We start from the raw sequence: 21,243 nt of genomic DNA, 5'->3' as shown, positions 1-21,243 counted from the left end.
CCAGAATGGGAGAACGATGATACTTTGCATGCACAGGTAAGCTATAATTGCTGCCATACATTTGGTAAACACTCTTGGTGCCATAGACAAACTGAAGGACAAGACCCTGTACTGGAATACTGAGCTTCCTACAGTGAACCGCAAGTACTTCTAGCGGTTGTATTGAATCTCAACATGAAAATATGAGTTTTTGAGATCTAATGTAGCAAGTTACTTCTCTTTATTGATTGATTGATTGATTGATGCATTTATATACTGCCTTTCGTTAAAAGACAACCCCAAGGCGATTTACAAAAATTAAAACATACAATAAAAAGGCAATAAAAACATCAAGCTAAAAATATAAAAACATATGAAATACAGGCATAAAAACAATACAACAGGCAAAAACACACAGAAGCAGCAGTAAAAACGATTATGTAAAAGCCTGGGTAAAAAGCCAAGTTTTAACAAGCTTTCTAAAAGCCATGATGGAGTCCGAGGAGCGAATGGCCACTGGGAGAGCATTCCAAAGTCTGGGAGCAGCAACAGAGAAGGCCCTGTTCCGAGTGCACGACAGCCGGGCCTCTCTCATTGTCGGCACCCGGAGCAGGGCCTCCTCAGATGTCCTTGTCAAGCGGGCAACAACCCCTTCTCTTTGGCGAGAAGTGGAAGAATTCCTTGCAGCATCCCACAAGGCGAGTGCTGGGGGAGTGATCTTCATGTCCTTGAAATCTGGCAAAGTTTTGAACTAAATTGCTTAACACATATTGATAGTTCTTAAGACCCACTGGTCTGATGTCATCTGATGCCATGCTAAAGCATGATTGGCTGGTCCGATGACACAGAGTGGCAAAGGAGGAGATATTACAGGCATGCCACTGATAGCAGTACTTCAGTGTTCAAAACTCCAGCAGGCGATGATGGTATGTGCAGGGAATGATCTTGGGAATCAAAGGGACTGCTTGGAGGCATATTTTCTAGCACAGGGTCCTTGATTTTTGTTCTTCTGTCCAAAGCCCTTTTTGTAGTATGGCTTGTATTGTTTCTTATAATCTTTATGGTCTTGATACCGGAAGCGAGAACGTTGTCGATTGAAGTTCTGGTAGAAAGAAGAGCATTGAGTAGTCGTCATAGTAGATGAAACGCTCTTTGTGGTAAACTTCGATTTCTTTAAAGTCTCCATCGTAGACTCTGTTGTCTCACTGAGATCTTTGCCACTGAACAGCAGATTTTCAATGTGATCTCTCATGTCATTCTGCAGGGTCGAAGAATGTAACCAGGCATGGCACCTGAAACTGCAGTGGTCATTGCTCTAGATTCAGTTTCTGCCAAGTGTTTAAATGTACTTAGCTGCTGTCTGGTAAGTTCAGCTGATTTGTTAATCATCTCCTCATATTTAGACAAAGTCCTCTGGTTTCAGCGAGGAGAGCTCCTTCTGTAAGGAGTCCCTACAGGCAATAATTGTAATGGGCCATACAGGCCACATAATTTGCAATATGAATAGACAGGCTCGCAGTTGAGTAAACATGGCAGCCAAAAATGTCCAGCTTTCTACCCTCTTTATCGGAAGGGGTTGAATGATGGTGGCCCAATTTGGATGAGGCTGTGCAGTCTATTACTAACGAGTTCAGAATTGGATGCTTTAAAAAGGTAAGCATTCTCCTTCTCTTGGATGTGGTACAAATTCTCTAGACACTTGGAAGTTGGGGTAGAAGTTTGCAAGACTTCTCATGCTGTCTTAGCCACTTTAGTGATAACTGGTAACATGAGCAAGGCAACAGGTTGTGTCGATTGTACTGTGGCCATCATCTTGTAAACAGGATCCTCAAGGTCTAGAGCAGGACATTTTATCTCTAGACCTAGGAACTCAGCCATTTGCTGTATCATCTTAGTGTATGATTTCAATTCCTCATTAGGTGAGGTGGAAGGTTTCAGGGGTACGTCTGAGGGTGGGTCTGAAGGATGGTCTGGAATTCCCCCTTCACTATCTGTGCTCAGCTCCAACAAAATCGGAGGAACTGTAAGAGTTGTTAGACCGTTGGATTATAGTTGTCAAACCACCTCCGGAACAGATACTGGGGCACCCACCGGGTGTGCAGGTGGGGGCAGGTGCGCACTATTGCCAGCAGGAGGTGGCGTTATTGGACGCTGAGGTAAGGACAGTGCCACAGGCGCAACAGGCACATCAACCGGAAAGAGTGTAGTCTGAACCCCCGGCTCACCCTCACAGATGCCACAGCCATAGAACGGGGTGGTGGGAGGCAGCACATATTGCTGTACAGAGTCAAGTAGTTGTTGTGCAATATGGCCTTATAGCATATGCTGCACCCTCCATAACTGAAATTCTGCAAAGTCCAGTTGAGTTGCACAGAGGCATTGTGTGTCTAAAATCACACACGTGTAGGGTCCCTTTGCGGCGCTAAAGATTGTAAAGGGACAAACGTAGAGGACAGCCTCCAGAGAGTCGCAGTGGTAGTAACCGGCAAAGTGGCCATCAGTGTAGCAGGTCGTACTGGTTGGAAAGAGGAGAGACCTGTTCAGGTCGTAGAACTTGCAAAAGGTGACATGGATGGAGTTTTAGGAGTTGAGTCTCCATCAGCATCAACATCAATATCCAAGCTGCCATTCAGGAACCCCAAAATGTGGAACCTGAAGGAGCGCTGGTGGCAGAGTCCAACATACTCATTAGCAACATTGCAGTGCTCTGATCTAAGAAGGTATCATCAGTATTGTAAAAAAACAGCGGAGGAGACCTCACCGGTGTCCACACTGGAGATGAGACTTGTAGGAATGAGGAGACACTGTTGCCAATGGTGAACTCTGAACATTCCGTTGAGTCAATCTATGTTTGTCATCAGCCATCGATATGACACGCTTGGTATCAGGGTCAGCATTGATGTCGACGCCAACATCGACATGATCAACGTTGGACACATTAGAGGGCCAGTGGAGAGTAGAGAAGTCTTCAATGTTGAAGGGTTCGGTAATGAAGAATCCATCGATGTAGACTAATCTCAACATTGAATCGACATAGGAGAGGGAGTCCTCGATCTTGATGGATGTGGAGTCTTCGATTTATATTTCTTTGGAGGTGGAGAGTTGGTGTTAGAAGAGACTCGATGCCGTTTATGTTTCTTATGTCTGGCATCGGAGCTCCTCGGCTTTTTGAAGATGATCTCTTCTGGGTCACTCACCAGGGTTTTAGACTGTGCACGCACAGACCCTGACTCTGACATCGTAACAGTCAATGTCGACTTTGCTGCCGAGCCCATAGATGTCGATCTCGATGTCAACTCCGGTCTTGGTGTCGGACACAGCACATTGCCATACAAAGCCACTCTGAGGTGCAATCAATTTTTGAAAGTTTGTTTTGAAAACCATTTGCAAATCCTATATGTGGCAGGGACATGCTGTTTACCCAAACACAACAGGCACAGGTCATGTTCATCAGTAGAAGGCAATTTTGCTCTACATTGAGAGCAACATTTGAAAGTAGTCTTTTCCTCTCTGCTCCCTCCATTCTAACGGCAAAGCCTTAGAAATCCAAACAACCAAGTCCAACATCCAAAACCCAACAAATAGTAAACTCACAGTCTGTAGGTCAAAAAACACAGTCTAATCCAATCAAATAAAGTTTTCTTTTCTAATCATTGAGAAGCAACAACCCGAAGGTCTCAATGCATCAATGATTGAAAAGAAACTGAATCAAAATGGCGTCCTGCTGCCAAATAAAAGGAAGGCACTGAGCACGTGCACGACAGGGAGGGGCACCTCCCTGAGAGGAGCCAATTAATCGATCTGGAAGGTCCCTGCACAGGTGCAGTAACCCATTTCTCATTATGACAATGGATCACTTCCAGATCTGTGGATTATTATATCTCTAATATTTGCATTATTAGAACCACTGTGCAGCATTATAAGTTAGTCATGACTAAGTCCCACTGAAATTAATTGGACTTGCGTTAGTAGTTATTTATTTGTCTCTTAATTTAGTGGTGCTTAGTCATGACTAACTAATCAGGATGCCCACTGTATCATCCTATTCATTAGTAGGAGTCCCACTATATCTAGTAATGATAATACTAAGGGCAGAGTTACCGGTGCAGCAGCATGGTTGCTGCATCCGTGTAATAGGATTCTCCCCTGCCACTACTAATATTTAACATGGCAGCATCACAGGCCATGGTGAAGGTCTGCCCATCCCGCATGGTTTCCCTTTTCAAATGTTACTAGTGCAGTATGGAAGCCAACCACATGAAAAAAGCAATCACACTGCCTGAATAGTGCAAGACTCCATGTGTTCCTTTTGAGAGTTTAGAGCAATTTTTCTGAACACACACAGCTTTTATCAAGCAAGATACAACAGGCCCAATTCTTGACTTCCGGAACAAACATTGTCTGTGTAAGTGTTCATTTGACAGGAAATTAAGATTGATTTTTTCCTGTAGTATTACGCTTGTGCACTTTTCCTATTATGAATATGAGCACAGAGATAAACACAACTTTAACCAAAACATATTTTGATGTGGTTAACAGAGAAATGCAAAAATTAATTTTGCATTAATTCTGCCGATGGCATAAAATTATATGATCTCAGTCTTTCAAGCCTCAACTTGCTATTCTTATCCAGAATTACAAAGAGTAATGAATGAGTTTATTTAATGAATGATTTTTGTCAGGCTGCTCTGTGCCTTAGTCAGATGCAAATATTTGTGGGACCTATAAACTTAAAATTAAATATTGGGACTGATTCTCAAAGCACTCTATCAGCTTTAGTGCTGATAGTTCTTGTACTGGTGCTTTTGAAGACTATTGTCTGTGATTCTCAAGGCTGCATTCCTAAAATTGTGTTCAAGCTTGTGCAGTTTCAGGACTGCAGCCGCAGGCTTCCTAAAGGATCCACCCGCCCCCCACCCCGCAGACCAAGTGCTTTGAGAATAAGTCTACAGTAGTTATATTCCCAATGGTGCCAGTCCGAGTGTGAAGGACAGAAATGGGAATGTAGGATAAGTAGGTAACATGAGTTTTGTATGCCCTCCTTTTTTTCTGGCAATTGGATCAACACTGTGCATTGCCTCAGAGCAAGCAGGAAGAGCAAATAAGCATGAATCAATCAGCTTTCACGCCTGCTTCTCATGACAGTATAAACACAGAATAAGCACAGTCTTGTGTCTGTAAGAGAGAGAAAATGTGAACATACAGTAATACATTTTAAAACTAGCCTCACATTTGCTCCAACACACCCATTACAAATGTGGTTTTAAAAATATGCAAAAGCATTGAATAAAAGCCAGTTACTTAACAGGAATGTTTATTTTATATAACAAAAATGTCCATCTGATTTTAATCTGGCTCAATAAATAGGCACTTCAATAAAGTATATATTTACAATGGCAGTTTGAATGCTAGGCATCATTTGAAAGCATGGTTCAGCTACAATGGGTGGGAGATGGCAACTACTTAGAACCTAATGCCAACATGGATTATAACAAATCCAGTGAGTATTTTGTTTTTCAATTATTCATAGAAAATTTAATCCTGATTAAGTATCCTTGGGCAGGAATTCATGGGTAGTTGATGACTGAAACTAACATTTATTTGAAATGCTTCTGTTAATTTAATCTGTGTATATGGCTTAATTATGATTGAATCCTCAATGTAAAAGTAATGAATTATATCAGGATTAAAATTCTAGTACTGCATCACATATTCCATTTCCACCCTCAGTTTAAGAGACACAAGCCTGCTGTTTTTATCATGTTGCAGTTTCTTAAAAAAAAAAAAGAATCTGCTGTAGTTAGCCCATCACTCCTCTGCTCTTGTAACATTTATCAGAAATATAGAATGTAAGAAGCCACTGGTGATCAAGCTGAAATCTGAACTACTTTCCAGATCTCAAGGCAAGAAAGTGCTTTTCTCTCTCCTGGTAAAACCCACCCCCAAATAAATGAGAACTACAGTTTTCTGTAAACATTTTACACTGGTTTCCTGGAGCTATTACAATTTCCCTTTTTAACTTATGCACACATTATAGTTTGTTTCAAAGAATACACGAAGAAGTAACCTCAAACCAATACATTATTTTAATTACAAAACTGTCAGTTTAAGCTTGTCATTATTGAAATTTGGACTTTATAAGATGAGGAAGTTTTGGAGTGAAAATATTGTGGCTAAGAATTTGCTTTATCTATGTCCAAAATAACAAAACCAACATCTTTGCTTGTCACTACATTTGATAAAGGTTACCTCAGATCTATACTTGTTCAGATCCAACTGTGAAATGCTGTATTTTGAGTAAACATTTTCAGGAAAACCTCTGTAGTGTATTTACTGCTGAAACAGATGCATAATTCTCAAGTATTTTCTTTATTGCACCTTTGTCAATGAATTTCCCAGAAACATCTCAGAAGTGATGCCGGCTTTTATGTCCAGATGCTACAGTAAGTGGCAATGTTACTGATGAGAGCGAAGACACTTCCCAATATAGACTGTGGGAAACAAAAAGTCGGTACAGGAGGACCATGGAGAACAACTGGCAAAGTACAACGCCTATGGTTATGATCTAAAAAACAGAAGGAAGGAGTAGGGAGAGAGAGAAAATAATGCTTTTGTAGAAAAACACAAAGTATTTACTGTACAACATATGGAATTTACTGGATATAGGGGTAGTTTAGAAATATCCAAGTGGAAGCTGAAAATTTTCAGCTATGATTGTTGGCTCTCCCTTAAACAGTTTCAGAGCTTTGGGCAATGTAAAAGTGTAACTCGGAACACAATAGCTTCAGAAATCTCCATTATTTTTGAAATGTTGATGGAGTTTTCCTCTGGATCCAAGGACTCCCAAATTTACAATTATCTTAGAAACCAATGATACTATTCTCTACAAGGGCTACATTTCTGTAGATTTTCCATGAAAGTGTGCTGTCAGAAAGGTGCAGGAATAAGCAGTGCACTCAATATATTCCTGAGAAACAAAAACTCTGGCATTAGCATTCCTGGAAATGGCGATGTGCATTCCCCATGCCTACAGCATTTCAAACTTCTATCTTCCATGAAGGAAGTCACTCTGGAAAGGATTCAAGGAGGGGAAATGTGTTGTGTGGATGGGTCTTATAATATTAAATAATTATACATCAGTATTTTGGATTGTATCTCTATGGAATAAATTTGTATCTGCAGTTTGACGCAACAAAAATGCCACAAACACGTGTACAATAACATGTAGAGCAGTGAGGTTGCTATGTCACATCTATAGCACATGGTTCATGGTCCCAACCAAGCTGTTGCTTATAAGCATACTAACAGATGTTGAAGCTCCATTATACTATAATTCTCTAAAGTAAAGCTTAAATTGGTTGCTTTACATTTGATAATGCTTTTAATTTCTTAATTTCTTTAAAGCAAGATGGGTTTTACTTCATCATAATAAAGAGAACTTCACATGTGCAAGTTTGTCACTTCAGCCACAACAGAACACACAGATTTAGAATAGTTTCACACCACCAGAAACAATACACTTTTCAACTGAGTAGTTCAACATAGTCAGGTCTGGTCTGCACATGTGGAAGAATGAGGCGGTAGACTGGACAATGTCACTTCAGACTGCAGTTGGCTGATAAAATTTTGAATATTTCCCTACCTGGAAAACACTCCTCAAGTAAGTTGATATACTGGAAACACAATACACATAATGGATTTGTGACAGTATTCTCCCCAGAACATTTTATTGTGTAAAATAAAAGGAAAAAACTGCAACAACATGTTTGTTCCAGTTCTTTTCTTTTCTTTTCTGCAATAAAAAGGTCTGGAGAGAAGTACTCTTCAAGTAGAAAAGTGCACAAAAGAAAGTTTGTAGCCCACATTCTCTCTTGAAGTGCTAGTTCTTTATTTGTGGGGATCGTTTTACATGGGAAGTATTCAAAAATGCAGCCCACCAGCTGTCATCTGAAATATGACATTCCATAGCAGTTTATTCTGCTGCACATATAGATCAAGCTTCAGTTGCAAATCTAAAGTAATCCAGTGGAATACATGCTGTGAAGTGAGGATCAGGACTGACAATTTTTTCTGGAGGAATTCATATCAAGAATAGTATAACCAAAAAGCGTTGATGTAAGGCAAGATTCCTCCCCCGCAAGTTTGAGGTATCACTGTTAGTGCGATAGCTATGAGCAATTTGACCCAAACCTAGAAGGCATTCCCACACAGTATTTCATCTTTTTAAAGATTCAGGGCATTCTAAAATATGGAAAACCAAAAATATACTGTTATGTATACACATGCAAAAAGCAAATGACAGGAGACTCCACTTAACATGTTTTAACAATTTGTGGCTTTTTTCTTTAAAAAAAAACAACAAATGTGATTGCTGGCTAAGAACGTAAATGTTTGAATGACTTGCTAAGTACATGGTATAGCTGGTTAATATAACTGTTCATCCGCATTTTGTCTTCTACAGTGCCTGCATTCATACAACCCTTCCCACAACAGTTTTTTTGCAAACAGCAGACCACAGCATTGCCTGCACTTGTAACTTCTAGTGCATGGCTCAGCAACAGATACTTTGCAGGTGCAACGGATCAGGTCCAGTAACCTTTTGGGGGCTGGATCAAGTTTGGTGGATACAGGATGCAGTTCCCCATTCATACTTTTGCAGCCAAAGTGTGTCAGGTCAGGAATATTCATGCAGAGTCTTCCAAATGATATATTGGAAATTGACATGGAGGAGATGAGCTTTCTGTTAGAAGCAAAAAACAATGTCAAAGGCATTCCTTGTGGAAGCAATTTTCTTCAATTATTGTTCGTACCGCAGCAAATTCAAGATATCCTTCTCAGGATTTCCACCATACACAAACACAAGAATTTCATAACCAGCACGGTCAGCTCATGAACAGGAACATCTGCTGATTCAAAGCCCCAAAGCCTGTAGCATATCTGAGTTGCACAAATGTTGAGACACTACTGATTTACCAACAACGCACTAGTTGCATCACACTCTGACAAAGCATGTGCAAAAATAATAATCTGGCAAGATTTTTCAGTTGCCTGTCTCACTGCATGTATGTCACACATTTATTTCCCTGCAAGTTGTGGTGGATTGCATTGCAATGTTCTGTCTAGCATACAGAAGCATCATCAAGATGTCCATATCATCATTAACCACTGTCACATGTTCTGATGAAGTTAATGCTGTTTTCACAATCACTGTTCAGTATGAATGACATTACGACCTTGGTCTTGCAAGTAGACTCCAAGCAAAACTACAAAGAATGGTTGATTATCTTTGTTGGTAAGAAATGGTGTCTTGTTTATGAGAACTGGTGAGCTTCTGTCAAAAGGTATTGTCATGGATGATTGCCTAGCATGTCGGTTTTGTTCCAAATCCCTTATACCGGATGCCCCATATCCATAGAAGACAATTGTCACCGTTCCATAGTGCTTCACACTATGTATCTCATATTGCTGCAATTTTGGCCATGGTAATTTGTGAATCAGTGCACCACCATCAAGAACATAATGAATCTCCTTCAAAGTGGCACTTGTCATGTTGCTGTCAACATGGTGGCTCTTGCCACCATGCCTTTCTTCAGTGCTTTCATTGTTAAAGCTTGAGAGGTCTTGGCCATTTTCAGACAGCTGAAAGATTTCCCTGTCATGTATTCTCCAGCCAATATCTTCAGCCTCATTGTCAATTACTTCTTCTGGCTGTCTAGATGAGCAGTAAATATATTGCACAGGTCAGGAAAATACTGACTGAAAGGATTATGATATGTCAGGAACTGCAATATATTTGTCATGTCGTACAAATTTCTTTGGAAATCCCGGCACTGGAAATAGCAATGTGCTGCACATCCTGTAACTACCTACCTTGGTCCCGGCCCCAACATGTTAAAGGACCTGATCTACTGCACATACAAAGTATATGTCACTGAGCCATACACTAGAAGTTGCAAATGCAGGCAATGCTGTGTTCTGCTGTTTGGAGTACTATTGTGGGAAGGTTTGTACAAACGCAGGCACTATAGAAGCCAAAAATGAGGATGAGCCGTTGGATCCACCAGCTATACCCTATATTTAGCAAGTCAATGAAACATGTAGATGTTTTCACATTTCAATAAATCACATTTCAATAAAAAATAAAATAAAATAAAGGTCACACATTAAAAATGTGCAGATTGGGTGTCTCAGCCAGTGTTTTTGCATTCACAAAAGAGTTTCACAATAAAACCCCTGTCATTTGTTTGTTTGTTTGCATGTATATATAACTGTATATTTTTGGTTTTCCATGTTTTGGAATGTCCTGAATCTGAAAAAGCTGAAATATAGTCTGAAAAATATCCATTGGGCTATTAGTGAAAGGTGGCTACAGAAAAAGTTAAAGGTTATTATATTATTAAACAAACATTGTACATATGTAGAAATCCTTCTGTAACTGATACTCAGTTTTAAAGAGCACTTCTATTATGTTGTATATACTTACCTTCTCTCTCTGGTAGTCTCTAAATATTAGAGAAATGGACACAAGACTAGGATGACATAAAAACCACAGAATACAGCCCTGAAAGAGAAGAACCATGTTGTTTGTCAGTTATGGCCATCTGTTAATATTTATTCATTCATTCAATTTTTATACTGCCCTTCCAAAATTGGCTCAGGGCAGTTTACAAATGAAACAAAGACAGTCAACAATTAAAAATATAAAATACCATAAAACAAACAATAAAACAATTTAAAACCCTGAAAAACAGGTACATTAAAATCGCTTTGTAACAATTTAAAAGCCCTGGAAGGCCAGGCCAAACAGATAGGTCTTAAGGGCTCCCTTAAAAACCAATAAAGAGTTCGAATTACAGATTTCTGCAGGGAGCGCATTCCAGAGTCCAGGAGCGGCTACAGAGAAGGCCCGCCTCTGAGTCATCACCAGACATACCGGTGGTAACTGGAAACGGACCTCCTCAGGTGACCTTAACGTGTGGTGGGGATCATGCAGAAGAAGGCGCTCTCTAAGGTAACCTGGAGCTATTAAAAGTCAATGCGACCATTAGTGGAATTCTATTTATATATTTCAATTTTTTATTTCACAAGCCAAGAATTCAATGTTCTGCAACCGTTTCCTCCACATCAGGCCACAGAAAGCTATGAAAGCCTGATGTAAAATTGATTGATTGATTTGATTTTTATACTGCCCTTCCAAAAATGTCTCAGGGCAGTTCACACAGAGAAATAACAAATAAATAAGTTAAACAAAATGGATCCCTGTCCCCAAAGGGCTCACAATCTAAAAAGAAACGTAAGACAGACACCAGCAACAGTCACTGGGAGTACTGTGCTGGGTGTGGATAGGGCCAGTTACTCTCTCCCTGCTAAATAAAGAGAATCACCACATTAAAAGGTGCCTCTTTGCCAAGTTAGCAGGGATCCACAATTAAATACCACAACCTATTTAATCAAACCTAAACACTCTTATTTTCCTCCCAGACAAAACTAAGACGCTCATGCAATATGACTCAACAAGAATATATCCAGCAACATATATAAGGTTTCCATAGAACACATATACCTTTGTAAAGGTAATATAGAATTCCCTTTTCAGTGTACTTCTCTCAGTTCGGATGATCTGGTAAAGACCACAGCCTAGTGACAGAGCTAGGCAAATTCTCAAGCCAATGAGAAGTCCACCTGCTAAGCTCTGGTGTGTGTGGTAACTATGGTGATTAGTATCTTCAAACTGCTCCCAAATTAGTAAAATACTCTGTAAATGAACAAGGAACAGTTTACAACAAAGATGATACGCAGATGAAATATTACTAAATAGTTTTGTTTATATGTTAACTATAACTATAAATATCATTAATTCATTCAGTTTGTTTACCGCCCTTCCAAAATGGCTCAGGGCGCTTTACATTAAAACAAAACAATTAAAATCAAGTAACAGTTAAAAACAAAGATTATCAAACCCCATAAAATAATAACAATCAAAACATTCAAAACATTTTTAAAACCAGGTTACAACATTAAAACCATTCACAACAATTAAAAAACCCTGGAAGGTCAGGCCAAACAGGTAGGTTTTGAGGGCTCTCCTGAAGGCCAATAAAGAATTCAAATTACAGATTTCTGCAGGGAGTGCATTCCACAGCCCAGGAGCAGAGAGAAGGCCTGCCTCTGAGTTGCCACCACAACTCAGATGGCTGGAGATGGACTCCTCAGATGACCTTAACGTGAAGTGAGGATCATGCAGTCAATATCATGGTTACATACTGTTAGCCAGGAATGCGGGGTGGGGGTGGGGAATGGGGAGAGGGAGAGAGTAGTAGGGGAATATAACCTCCTTAGTAATCTACAAATACAGGTGAAACTCGGAAAATTAGAATATCGTGCAAAACTCCATTAATTTCAGTAATGCAAATTAAAAGGTGAAACTGATATATGAGACAGATGCATTACATGCAAAGCGAGATAAGTCAAGCCTTAATTTGTTATAATTGTGATGATCATGGCGTACAGCTCATGAAAACCCCAAATCCACAATCCCAGAAAATTAGAATATTACATGGAACCAAGAAGACAAGGATTGTAGAACAGAACAATATCAGACCTCTGAAAAGTATAAGCATGCATATGTATTCAGTACTTGGTTTGGGCCCCTTTTGCAGCAATTACTGCCTCAATGCAGCGTGGCATGGATGCTATCAGCCTGTGGCACTGATGAGGTATTATGGAAGACCAGGATGCTTCATTAGCGGCCTTCAGCAATTCTGCATTGTTTGGTCTCATGTCTCTCATCCTTCTCTTGGCAATGCCCCATAGATTCTCTATGGGGTCAGGTCAGGCGTGTTTGCTGGCCAATCAAGCACAGTACACTGTATACTTTTCAGAGGTCCGATATTGTTCTATTCTTCAATCCTTGTCTTATTGGTTCCATGTAATATTCTAATTTTCTGAGATTGTGGATTTGGGGTTTTCATGAGCTGTATGCCATGATCATCACAATTATAACAAATTAAGGCTTGACTTATCTCGCTTTGTATGTAATGCGTCTGTCTCATATATCAGTTTCATCTTTTAATTTGCATTACTGAAATTAATGGACTTTTGCACGATATTATAATTTTCCGAGTTTCACCTGTAAAATTGAAATTTTAACTGGTAGTTATTTTTATTACTTGAATTGGTGGGGTGGACAAATGTCTTTCCCTTTTTCAGCCAAAATCAGTTTTGGATTGGTATGAACAATGTTGTTCTCTTAATTAGTTCTCAGTTAAGTGACAGGTTCTATCCTTAGCATATGACAACATCATGTCTTCTTACGTATGGCTAGACAGCAGCCAAGATATCAACTGGGTTTTCTAACTTTCGGATAAGAAATTATACAGTCTCAGACATTTGTTTAGAAACTCTTTGGCTATAGATCAAGGCCATGTGTCATTACAGCTTATTAAAAATACATAACCTTCCACAAGTCTCAGAGCAGCTATCAGTTGAAGCACTACATACAAATCCCAAAGGCATATGCAACATTCAAATGTGTCATATCTCTCACAACTCTTATAAGAGCTGACATCCTAACTAATGAAGCACATGTGTTAGGAGGGACTGTGGGGATGAGACTGGGGCTCACATGCAACTCCCCCAATCCCCCTTTTCATGCACCATTGTGCAAATGTGTGAAATTCTCAACTTTGCACTCTGGGAGCTCTCTGTAAGAAAGGGAACACACCACTGAAGGTCAGCAATATATTACTTCTCTTACAGATCACTTCTGGAGCACAGGCAAAGCTGACCCTCAGTGACGTGTTTGTGCTCTTATGATTGCTTCCAGAATGTGGGCAGAGTGTGCCCAATGGCACAACAGTATGCATTTAGAGGAACTTGGTGGAATTCTTGTGTCCCTGCAGGCTCTCCTTACACATGTGGTTTGATAACTAGGATGTCAACCAACTTTTTTCTCTTTATAAGCGAAGCCCCGAGCAAAATGATAACAAAACAAAACAAATAGAAAAACCTTTATTAAAATCTGTATGGCTGTACAGAGCCAAATAAATGGTGTCAGCCACTAGTTGGCTGGTTCAAGAGGATTCCATCCCTTCTTATATCTGAACGAATATACTACCTTACTGGTTTGATTTGAAGCCTGATAAGTAATAATACTTAACATTGATTGATACAGAGCTTTTTATAAGTGTTCAAAATGCTTTGTATAAATTAATTCCATTTATCTCAATGTTCCTTACAACTCTGTAAGGGATGTTAATATTAGTATCCCCATAGTTCAGATGGGGATCTGAGAGGGCAGGCCACAAAGTCAGTTCATGGCTGAGGGGAGATTTGATCCAGGGACTCCCCATACCACACTTTTAGCCACTACACTATACAAATGTAGCTATGAGGAGAGTTTTAGTGCCCGACTCCTAACCCTGAAAATAATGCCTTTTATCTAGCAATCCATAAAGGTTTGGGAAATGTATCTGTCTGCAGGCATTCAGGACTAGTACTTTTAGTACTAGTACAGGAAGTTGGTATTATACTAAATTCTCAGTCAGCTGGCAATAACCCTTCTGAAGCATTTTTCAATCCGTTATACTAGAACCATAAGCAATTGCAGAAAATGCCACCTTTCAACCTGCCTTTGGCACAGTTTTAACAAATTCCTGTAAGAGCATCAGGATAGGATGGCTCTTCTCTACGGGAAAGATGATTCTACGGGAAACATTAGTTGCTTATTAATTTTTCTTCAGTACCCAAAGGAGCATTTCTGCAGTAAATAAAATACACAATGAAACAACAGACCTGTGCTACAACAACAGCTATGGCAATGGCAGTGGAGGTTGGAGTAGAATCCCACTGGAGAGGCTTGCTCTGAGATTTCTTCATTCTGCCGATTGTCCATCCCATACACAAACTCAGTAGTAGGTATAGCATCTGCATCTGAGAAACTATGTCACACACTAAGGGGAAGTACAAGAACATCAATATAATTTAATCACATTAAAAATTGCCTTAAGGAAAGCTGCTATATAAAATGGCCCTTGATTCTATAAAATGTATATAAAAGAAGTTAGCATCATTATTGTAAAACCTTGAGTATTAACTACTCGGAGGATTTTGTCAAGGTAAATAGCAAGCTAGCTGAACATCTAGAGTGCATTCAGAGCACCACTTTGTTATTTATTTGCATTCCAGTGTTGTCTTTCAATAGCCTCAAATTAATCTTTCTGTATATACATACTTCTTTGTCCTAGGGCTGTATACTCAGTATAGATTTTTCATTGTCTAGACCAAGGGTTCTCAAATGTTTTGATACCGTGACCACCTAAATAATATATGAAGCTATGTGACCCCCCCACTTGTTTAAAGGTACTTACTGGCTGACATCCTGACAAATGATATGTAGACCAGAAACATATCGCTGAGGGTCAAGCAATGTGTTTTCAGTCTAGCAACGCACTCCCAGAATGCAGGCAAGCTCCAAAAATTTGTGCTCTTGCACAGGAGTGCAAGAGTACCTGCACTTTGGAAGCGTGGCAGACCAGCACAGGGGCTAGTGCTTCACTGATGTTAGGAGCACACACACACTGTGTTAGGATGTCAGCCATTGATTTGAGATAGATAAAACACATTTACATTTTAAATGAGGATGAGCTTGCTTGCTCCTTCTTCGTTTTCCAAAACTGGGCTTTATGTTTGAGACTGCCAATCCAATTTTAGTCTCCAAGTTATTTCTACTTTGCTCTTTAACTGCTGACAATTCTGATACAGGAAAATGTCGATACTCACAGGGGTTCTGTTCCGCTCTATAACCGCAGATATGGAATCCGCAAATATCGAGTCATTGGGGTAATGGAGATGGGTGGGGGTGTTAGGTTCCTAGCGACGGTACCTTTTAAAACTACCACTGTGCAGTGGGGATGGCTTTAGAGGCAGCCACAGCAGTGGAGATGGCGGCGGAAGCAGCAGCATGGACTCCTTCTCCCTTCCTGGGACCTTTTAACACTGCCGTTATGCAGTGGGGATGGAGGCGAAGGCAGAAGCGTGGACTCCTCTCTCTCCCAACTAACCGTGCGGGCCAGTCTGCATCGCATTTCAGACCGGACCGCGTGGTCAGTTGGGAGGGAGAAGGAGTCCCTACTGCTGCTTCTGCCACCATCCCCTTGTTGGGGACCCCCCCCCGACCCCAACATTAAACCTAGAGCCACCAACCCAGAATTATATGGAACCCAGGCCTGTGTCTGATTCCATTTTATAAGAGTTCAATTAAATGCCTGAACTCAGGGTGAACTGACACCCAGGTCAACTGCTCTGTGAAGGAGGAAGCAATCCAGCATTGTATTGTGAAATGGGCACTCATAGAAAAACAAGGGCTAGGCCTGAGCTAATCAATATGCTAAAATGTAACTCACTATCAGAAAATGTCTGTGAAAGAGGCCAGGGGCTGATCTCCCCCTTCCTGTTGCAAGAAGTCTATGTTAATCTTTGTCAATGATTGCTCTGCTATACTCAATTGCTCTCTATAAAAATTCAACATAGGTAAATGCACACAAAGAAAACACCTATAGACTTTAATTCTTACTTTACTAACTCCTTAACACCTCATGGGATGAGGCTGGCAAATCTGGGACAAGAGAAGATGCCCATTTGCAGCTCAGAGATGCAGCTTTGCCTTGGGCAATGTCCCCTCCTCAAGATAGCAGCTAACAGAAGATGAGATTAAGATCTCCCTGGACTGGGCTAATATCCTGAATAATTAAAAGACATTATCCAGAAGGTAACAGCATTGTCACCTTTTTGGGACCCAGGAAAGATGATGGGAGATCAAAGGAAGATACAACTATAAGAAGGAGTCTCTGGACATGGCAGATTAGCAGTCTCTTGCCTACGGGCAGTCTTTTGCCTACAAACAAGATCTGCTCATGAGCAATCCAAGGGTTTGCTGCTAAGCCGCGGGGCAGCAAGCAGGAACTCTGTCCATGGACAGGAACTGTCTGTGACTTCCACTGCGCAGTGAGAAGTCAAGACGTCCCCAGCCATGATACCTTCACTCTCTGCCTCACTCTGAGCAAACTGTTTGCTTGACCACCAGAAGCCAGACCACCGCTCCCAAGTTGCTGTTCCCAGCCAAAGCCTCTCTCCTCCAGCTGAAAGATCCACCGTTCTCAAGCCTCTGATCCTGGTAATATGCTGCCTTCACAAGCCTTGGATCCCTCTTCCCTCCTTCCTACTAATCACTGCTACCCACTTCCTAATCTCCCCTACTTCCTCCTTCTTCTTTCTCTGCTTCTCTCTAAATGTTTTATTTAGTATTTGTTAGATAGCTGTAATTACTGATTGCACAAACATATGTTAGTTAGGCACATTACACTACACTTTGAATCGGAAACATGTTTTTATTTTGTCCTGATGAGCAACTTTTTATAATAAAGCCCATTGAACTTTCTGAGTGTGTCTCTCTCTCTGTTTGCGCGCCCAGATCCTACATGGTCACCATCTCCAAGAACCAATTCAGTTTGGGTATGATGTGACTTTGCCTCTTTCCCTCTGAGCATGTACAGAGTGTGAAACCAGGTGTAGTTCACAACATCCACTGCTGCGGCTGCCTCCAAAGCCATCCCCGCTGCACAGAGGCTGTTTTAAAAAGGTGCTTCCACTGCCACCCCAACCTGTGGATACGTGAGTTCCACAGAGTATTTTTTCATGTATGCCAAGGTTGGGTGGCTATTCCCTGACTAAAGATACATGAAATTGCACTGTTGAACCCGCAGATAATGAGGTTTGCCGATACACACAAGTAGGAATCAAGCGAAAGGAGTCAGTATGTTAATGACTTTCTCATTTAATTCTTTGTTCTCTGCTTGCACACTAATCCAAAATTCAGGTAGAGACATTGTTGAGAACTTAAAGCAAACAGCTACTCCGACTCCTCTGAGGCATGGGGAGGCAGACAGGGAGATAGGAACTGAAAAGCATCCAACTCGTCCACTGCTCACAAAACCAAGGCACAGCAGTGGCACTTTTTTGACCACTCACTAGAGGAATTTTGGCGAGTGTTTCCTGAGAGGGAATAAGTGCCACTGTTGTGCCTGTCTCTGACTTTGTGAGTAGCAGAGGAACCAAGTAGTTATTGGCTTCTATCTTCATTTGCTTCCCACTGTTCCTGACTATCTCCACACCTTGGACATGTTGAGTAAGGCCTCTACCCTCCTGACAGCTCCCATCTCAGTTGTTTGGGACCCCTTGGGGGGACCTTACCCCCAGTTTGAGAACTCTGGTCGAGACCTTTGCTTGTGCTATTACTTTACGCACAGAATGGAAGGGGACTGGGATACAGAGATATCCTTTCATAGAATGTACTGGCTGACATCCAGAAGCACTGGTGCGTGAGTGTGTATGAATTTTGATAACTTTCAATTTTCCCTGGAAGCTTTCTGTCACCTGAAAAGATGTCCCTGAGGGCTGCATAATATTCAGGGACATATTTCTGGGTGGCACCAAGCACTGTCTGGGGAAGGAGAGGTCATCAAAATTTTATACCACCCGTCACTCTGCTGAGCCAGAAGCAGAGCTGAATTAGTTCAACTTTTCTGAAGCACCAGTGCTTCATTGGTCAGGATGTCAGTCAGTGTTTTAAACCAACCTTTTTTTTAAAAAAAAGTATAAAACCAGCACTGGACAGAACAGACACAGTGTCCAAAGGGAAGAAAATAAAAATCAGAAAAATATTTGTGCAATGGGAGGGTACAAAATGGTGTGGGCAACCGGAGAGGGACTCAATTTCATTTCCCCTATTTTCACCTTCTTCAGTTTAGAGCTGAGGTGGGCAAACCTGGACCCCAAGCTGATGAAGAACTACAACTCCCATCATCCACAGTCACAATAAACTGTGGCTGGGGATGATGGGAGTTGTAGTTCAACAATAGCTTGAGGACCAAGTTTGCCCACCCCACATTCAGAAACTGCCTTGTGTTGATGTGCCCCCTTCCAGTAAAGCACCCCCCTTTTAAAGGCTATATCCTATTCAAATTCATCTTCCAATATCAGTGATACATCTAATATGTGAAGATTGCTCAGATCATGCACTGATGCATACATTCATGTTTATGTCAAATAAAATAACAGTTATCAGAAGTGTACTTACACTCTCCAAGGCTTCCCATAAAAGGTGCCCCTACTCCATTTTTAGAGTAACTAATGAAAACAAAACAAAACAGCATCTGAATTTAGACAGAACTCTAAACTGCTCATTCAAAGCTCCCCCCCCCCATTAAAGCTCTGAATAATTTTGTACAATGTAATTAAAATGGAACCTACAGAAATAAATATCAATTATTTTGTACGGGCTTTAAGAATAAATCAGACTCTTTTTTAAAAAAATAGGGACATGTTAATATTTGATAAATAAAGCAAATATATGCAGATCTGAATATATTGGCTTATTTTGCCTGACTTACAGAGGGCATAACTTTCTGCAAAACTGGAACAGAGGCGTTTTGTTTGTTTGTTTAAAGAAACATAGTACTGGTCATAGTGGATCATAAGCTTAACAGGGACTGTTGTAAAGCAATCAAATGCCATTGAGGGGTTCCATATTGGTTCCCCCCCACCCTTCCTTTGTCCCAAGTAATTCCTTTGCTTCCCTCTCACCATTCTTAGGTTAGAGTGTAAATTCTTAAACTGACTACTTAACATGTTTATGATATATGCCATGAAGTATTATTTTTAAAAAAGCAAGTTAGATTGCATTATCACTTATGCATGAATGTATGTATATTTTTCTAAGTAAACCAAAAGTCAAGGGAGGTAACTATGCCACTCTATTCAATATCCGTTAGGTCTTAGTTAAGGTTAAAAAGGTATATGTTTTAATAGCGGGAATACCATCCAAAGCGCAACTTGTTTAGACCTGGCTAAGTCTTAGATGTGCCTGGTCAGTCTTAGATGGCATTGGGTGGTATTTCTCACTATAAAACCTAAATCTGCTCTGCTAAACTGCTATCTCTCACCTTATGGGTGTGCATCCACTGGGGGTGGTATAAAGGCAGCAAATACGTTTGGTGCAAGTACACCAGTGTTTTTTGCAGTAGACATGTAATGTGTGGAAGGCATATACTTGTGGCACTTGCATGTAGGGAGTCTGACCTAGTTCAATCAATCAATCAATCAATCTTTATTACGGTCTAAGACCAGCACAATCTGACCTAGTTAGAGTTCCTAGATGAAGTATAGCACTGTGACAATAAGTCACCTGGAATCTGCCTCTGAAAAGTGGTTTAATTCTAGTAGTTGTTAGGCCTGTGCATCACATTGAACCAATAATTGGCTCTGAGGTGATGCAAGCCTCAATGGGACATTTTTCATTGGAAATGATTCCAATGAAAAATTCCTTAGATATTCATGGACTATTCAATATTGATTGACTGACTGACTGTTAAATTTTTGGACTAAATTTTTATACTGCCTTTCATTAAAATAATCTCAATACACTTTCTGAATTGCATTGGTATTATACTGAATAGTATTGGAAGGTGGGAGGCTTATCTTTGAATGGAGTTCCAGACATTAGAAATTAGCTGCCTTCTGGGCAGCTGCAGCACTGACATTTCAAATTATTGTATTTCCTTCCTTGGTTTTGCCCTATAATGTACCAGGAAAGAAAGCAACATAATGATGCTGCATCCTTTTCCTGGTGCATAGATGGGGGAAATTGCTATGCCCTGTAACTATAGGGTGTGGCCATTCCACCACCCCTGCCCCCACAGTAATGCACCAGGAAAAGGACCCAATATCATCATGCTGTTTTGCAGAGAAAAGGTTCAATTCCTACCACCTCTTGTCAAAAGGATCTTGGGTATCAGGTCTGGGAAAGTCCTCCATGACCTGAGACTACCACAGCCAGTCCAAGTACAAAGTAACTGTTAAACAGACCAATGGTGGTACTCAGTATGTTACGTTCATATTCCTTGACTTTCCTATTTTTACCTTGAAAAATGCAGGTAGTTTGCAAATGCTGAAGCAGCCTGCAACAGCAAAACAGTTGATAGAACCTTTAACACTGTGTTCATAGGCCCTCCTTTCTTAATGGTTTGCCACAGTGATTGAGCATATATGCAGGCAGCAACAAAATATGCCAGGACAAGCAGGAAGAAGAATTCATGTAGGCCTGGGAAAAAAAGTACCAGCTCAATTCATTTCAGCATATATAAACACACACACACACACACAAGCACTGTGACAGGACAAATGTTCTCCAGCAGGACAATGTTGAAA

At 40.6% G+C, this 21,243-nt stretch overlaps 1 protein-coding gene across 4 annotated transcripts in view; it reads right to left on the bottom strand.

Annotated features, from left to right (window-relative positions):
- Nucleotides 1-203: 203 nt before the first annotated feature.
- The window catches only part of GPR180 (G protein-coupled receptor 180), a 35,556-nt gene continuing 14,516 nt past the window's right edge, over nt 204-21,243 (bottom strand). For 2 of the 4 annotated variants that reach the window (XM_053307066.1, XM_053307064.1), the window contains 6 exons: nt 20,956-21,136; nt 19,115-19,164; nt 14,773-14,930; nt 11,543-11,734; nt 10,463-10,540; nt 204-6,544 (listed from right to left, as the gene is read on the bottom strand). In XM_053307066.1, the coding sequence (XP_053163041.1) occupies nt 6,386-6,544; nt 10,463-10,540; nt 11,543-11,734; nt 14,773-14,930; nt 19,115-19,164; nt 20,956-21,136 (818 nt within the window). In that variant the 3' untranslated portion in view covers nt 204-6,385. The other 2 variants (XM_053307065.1, XM_053307067.1) reach the window with 2 other exon arrangements.

Source organism: Hemicordylus capensis, chromosome 3, assembly GCF_027244095.1.
Source record: "Hemicordylus capensis ecotype Gifberg chromosome 3, rHemCap1.1.pri, whole genome shotgun sequence".
Lineage (NCBI taxonomy): Eukaryota > Metazoa > Chordata > Lepidosauria > Squamata > Cordylidae > Hemicordylus > Hemicordylus capensis.
This window is presented reverse-complemented; position numbering and strand designations above follow the sequence as displayed.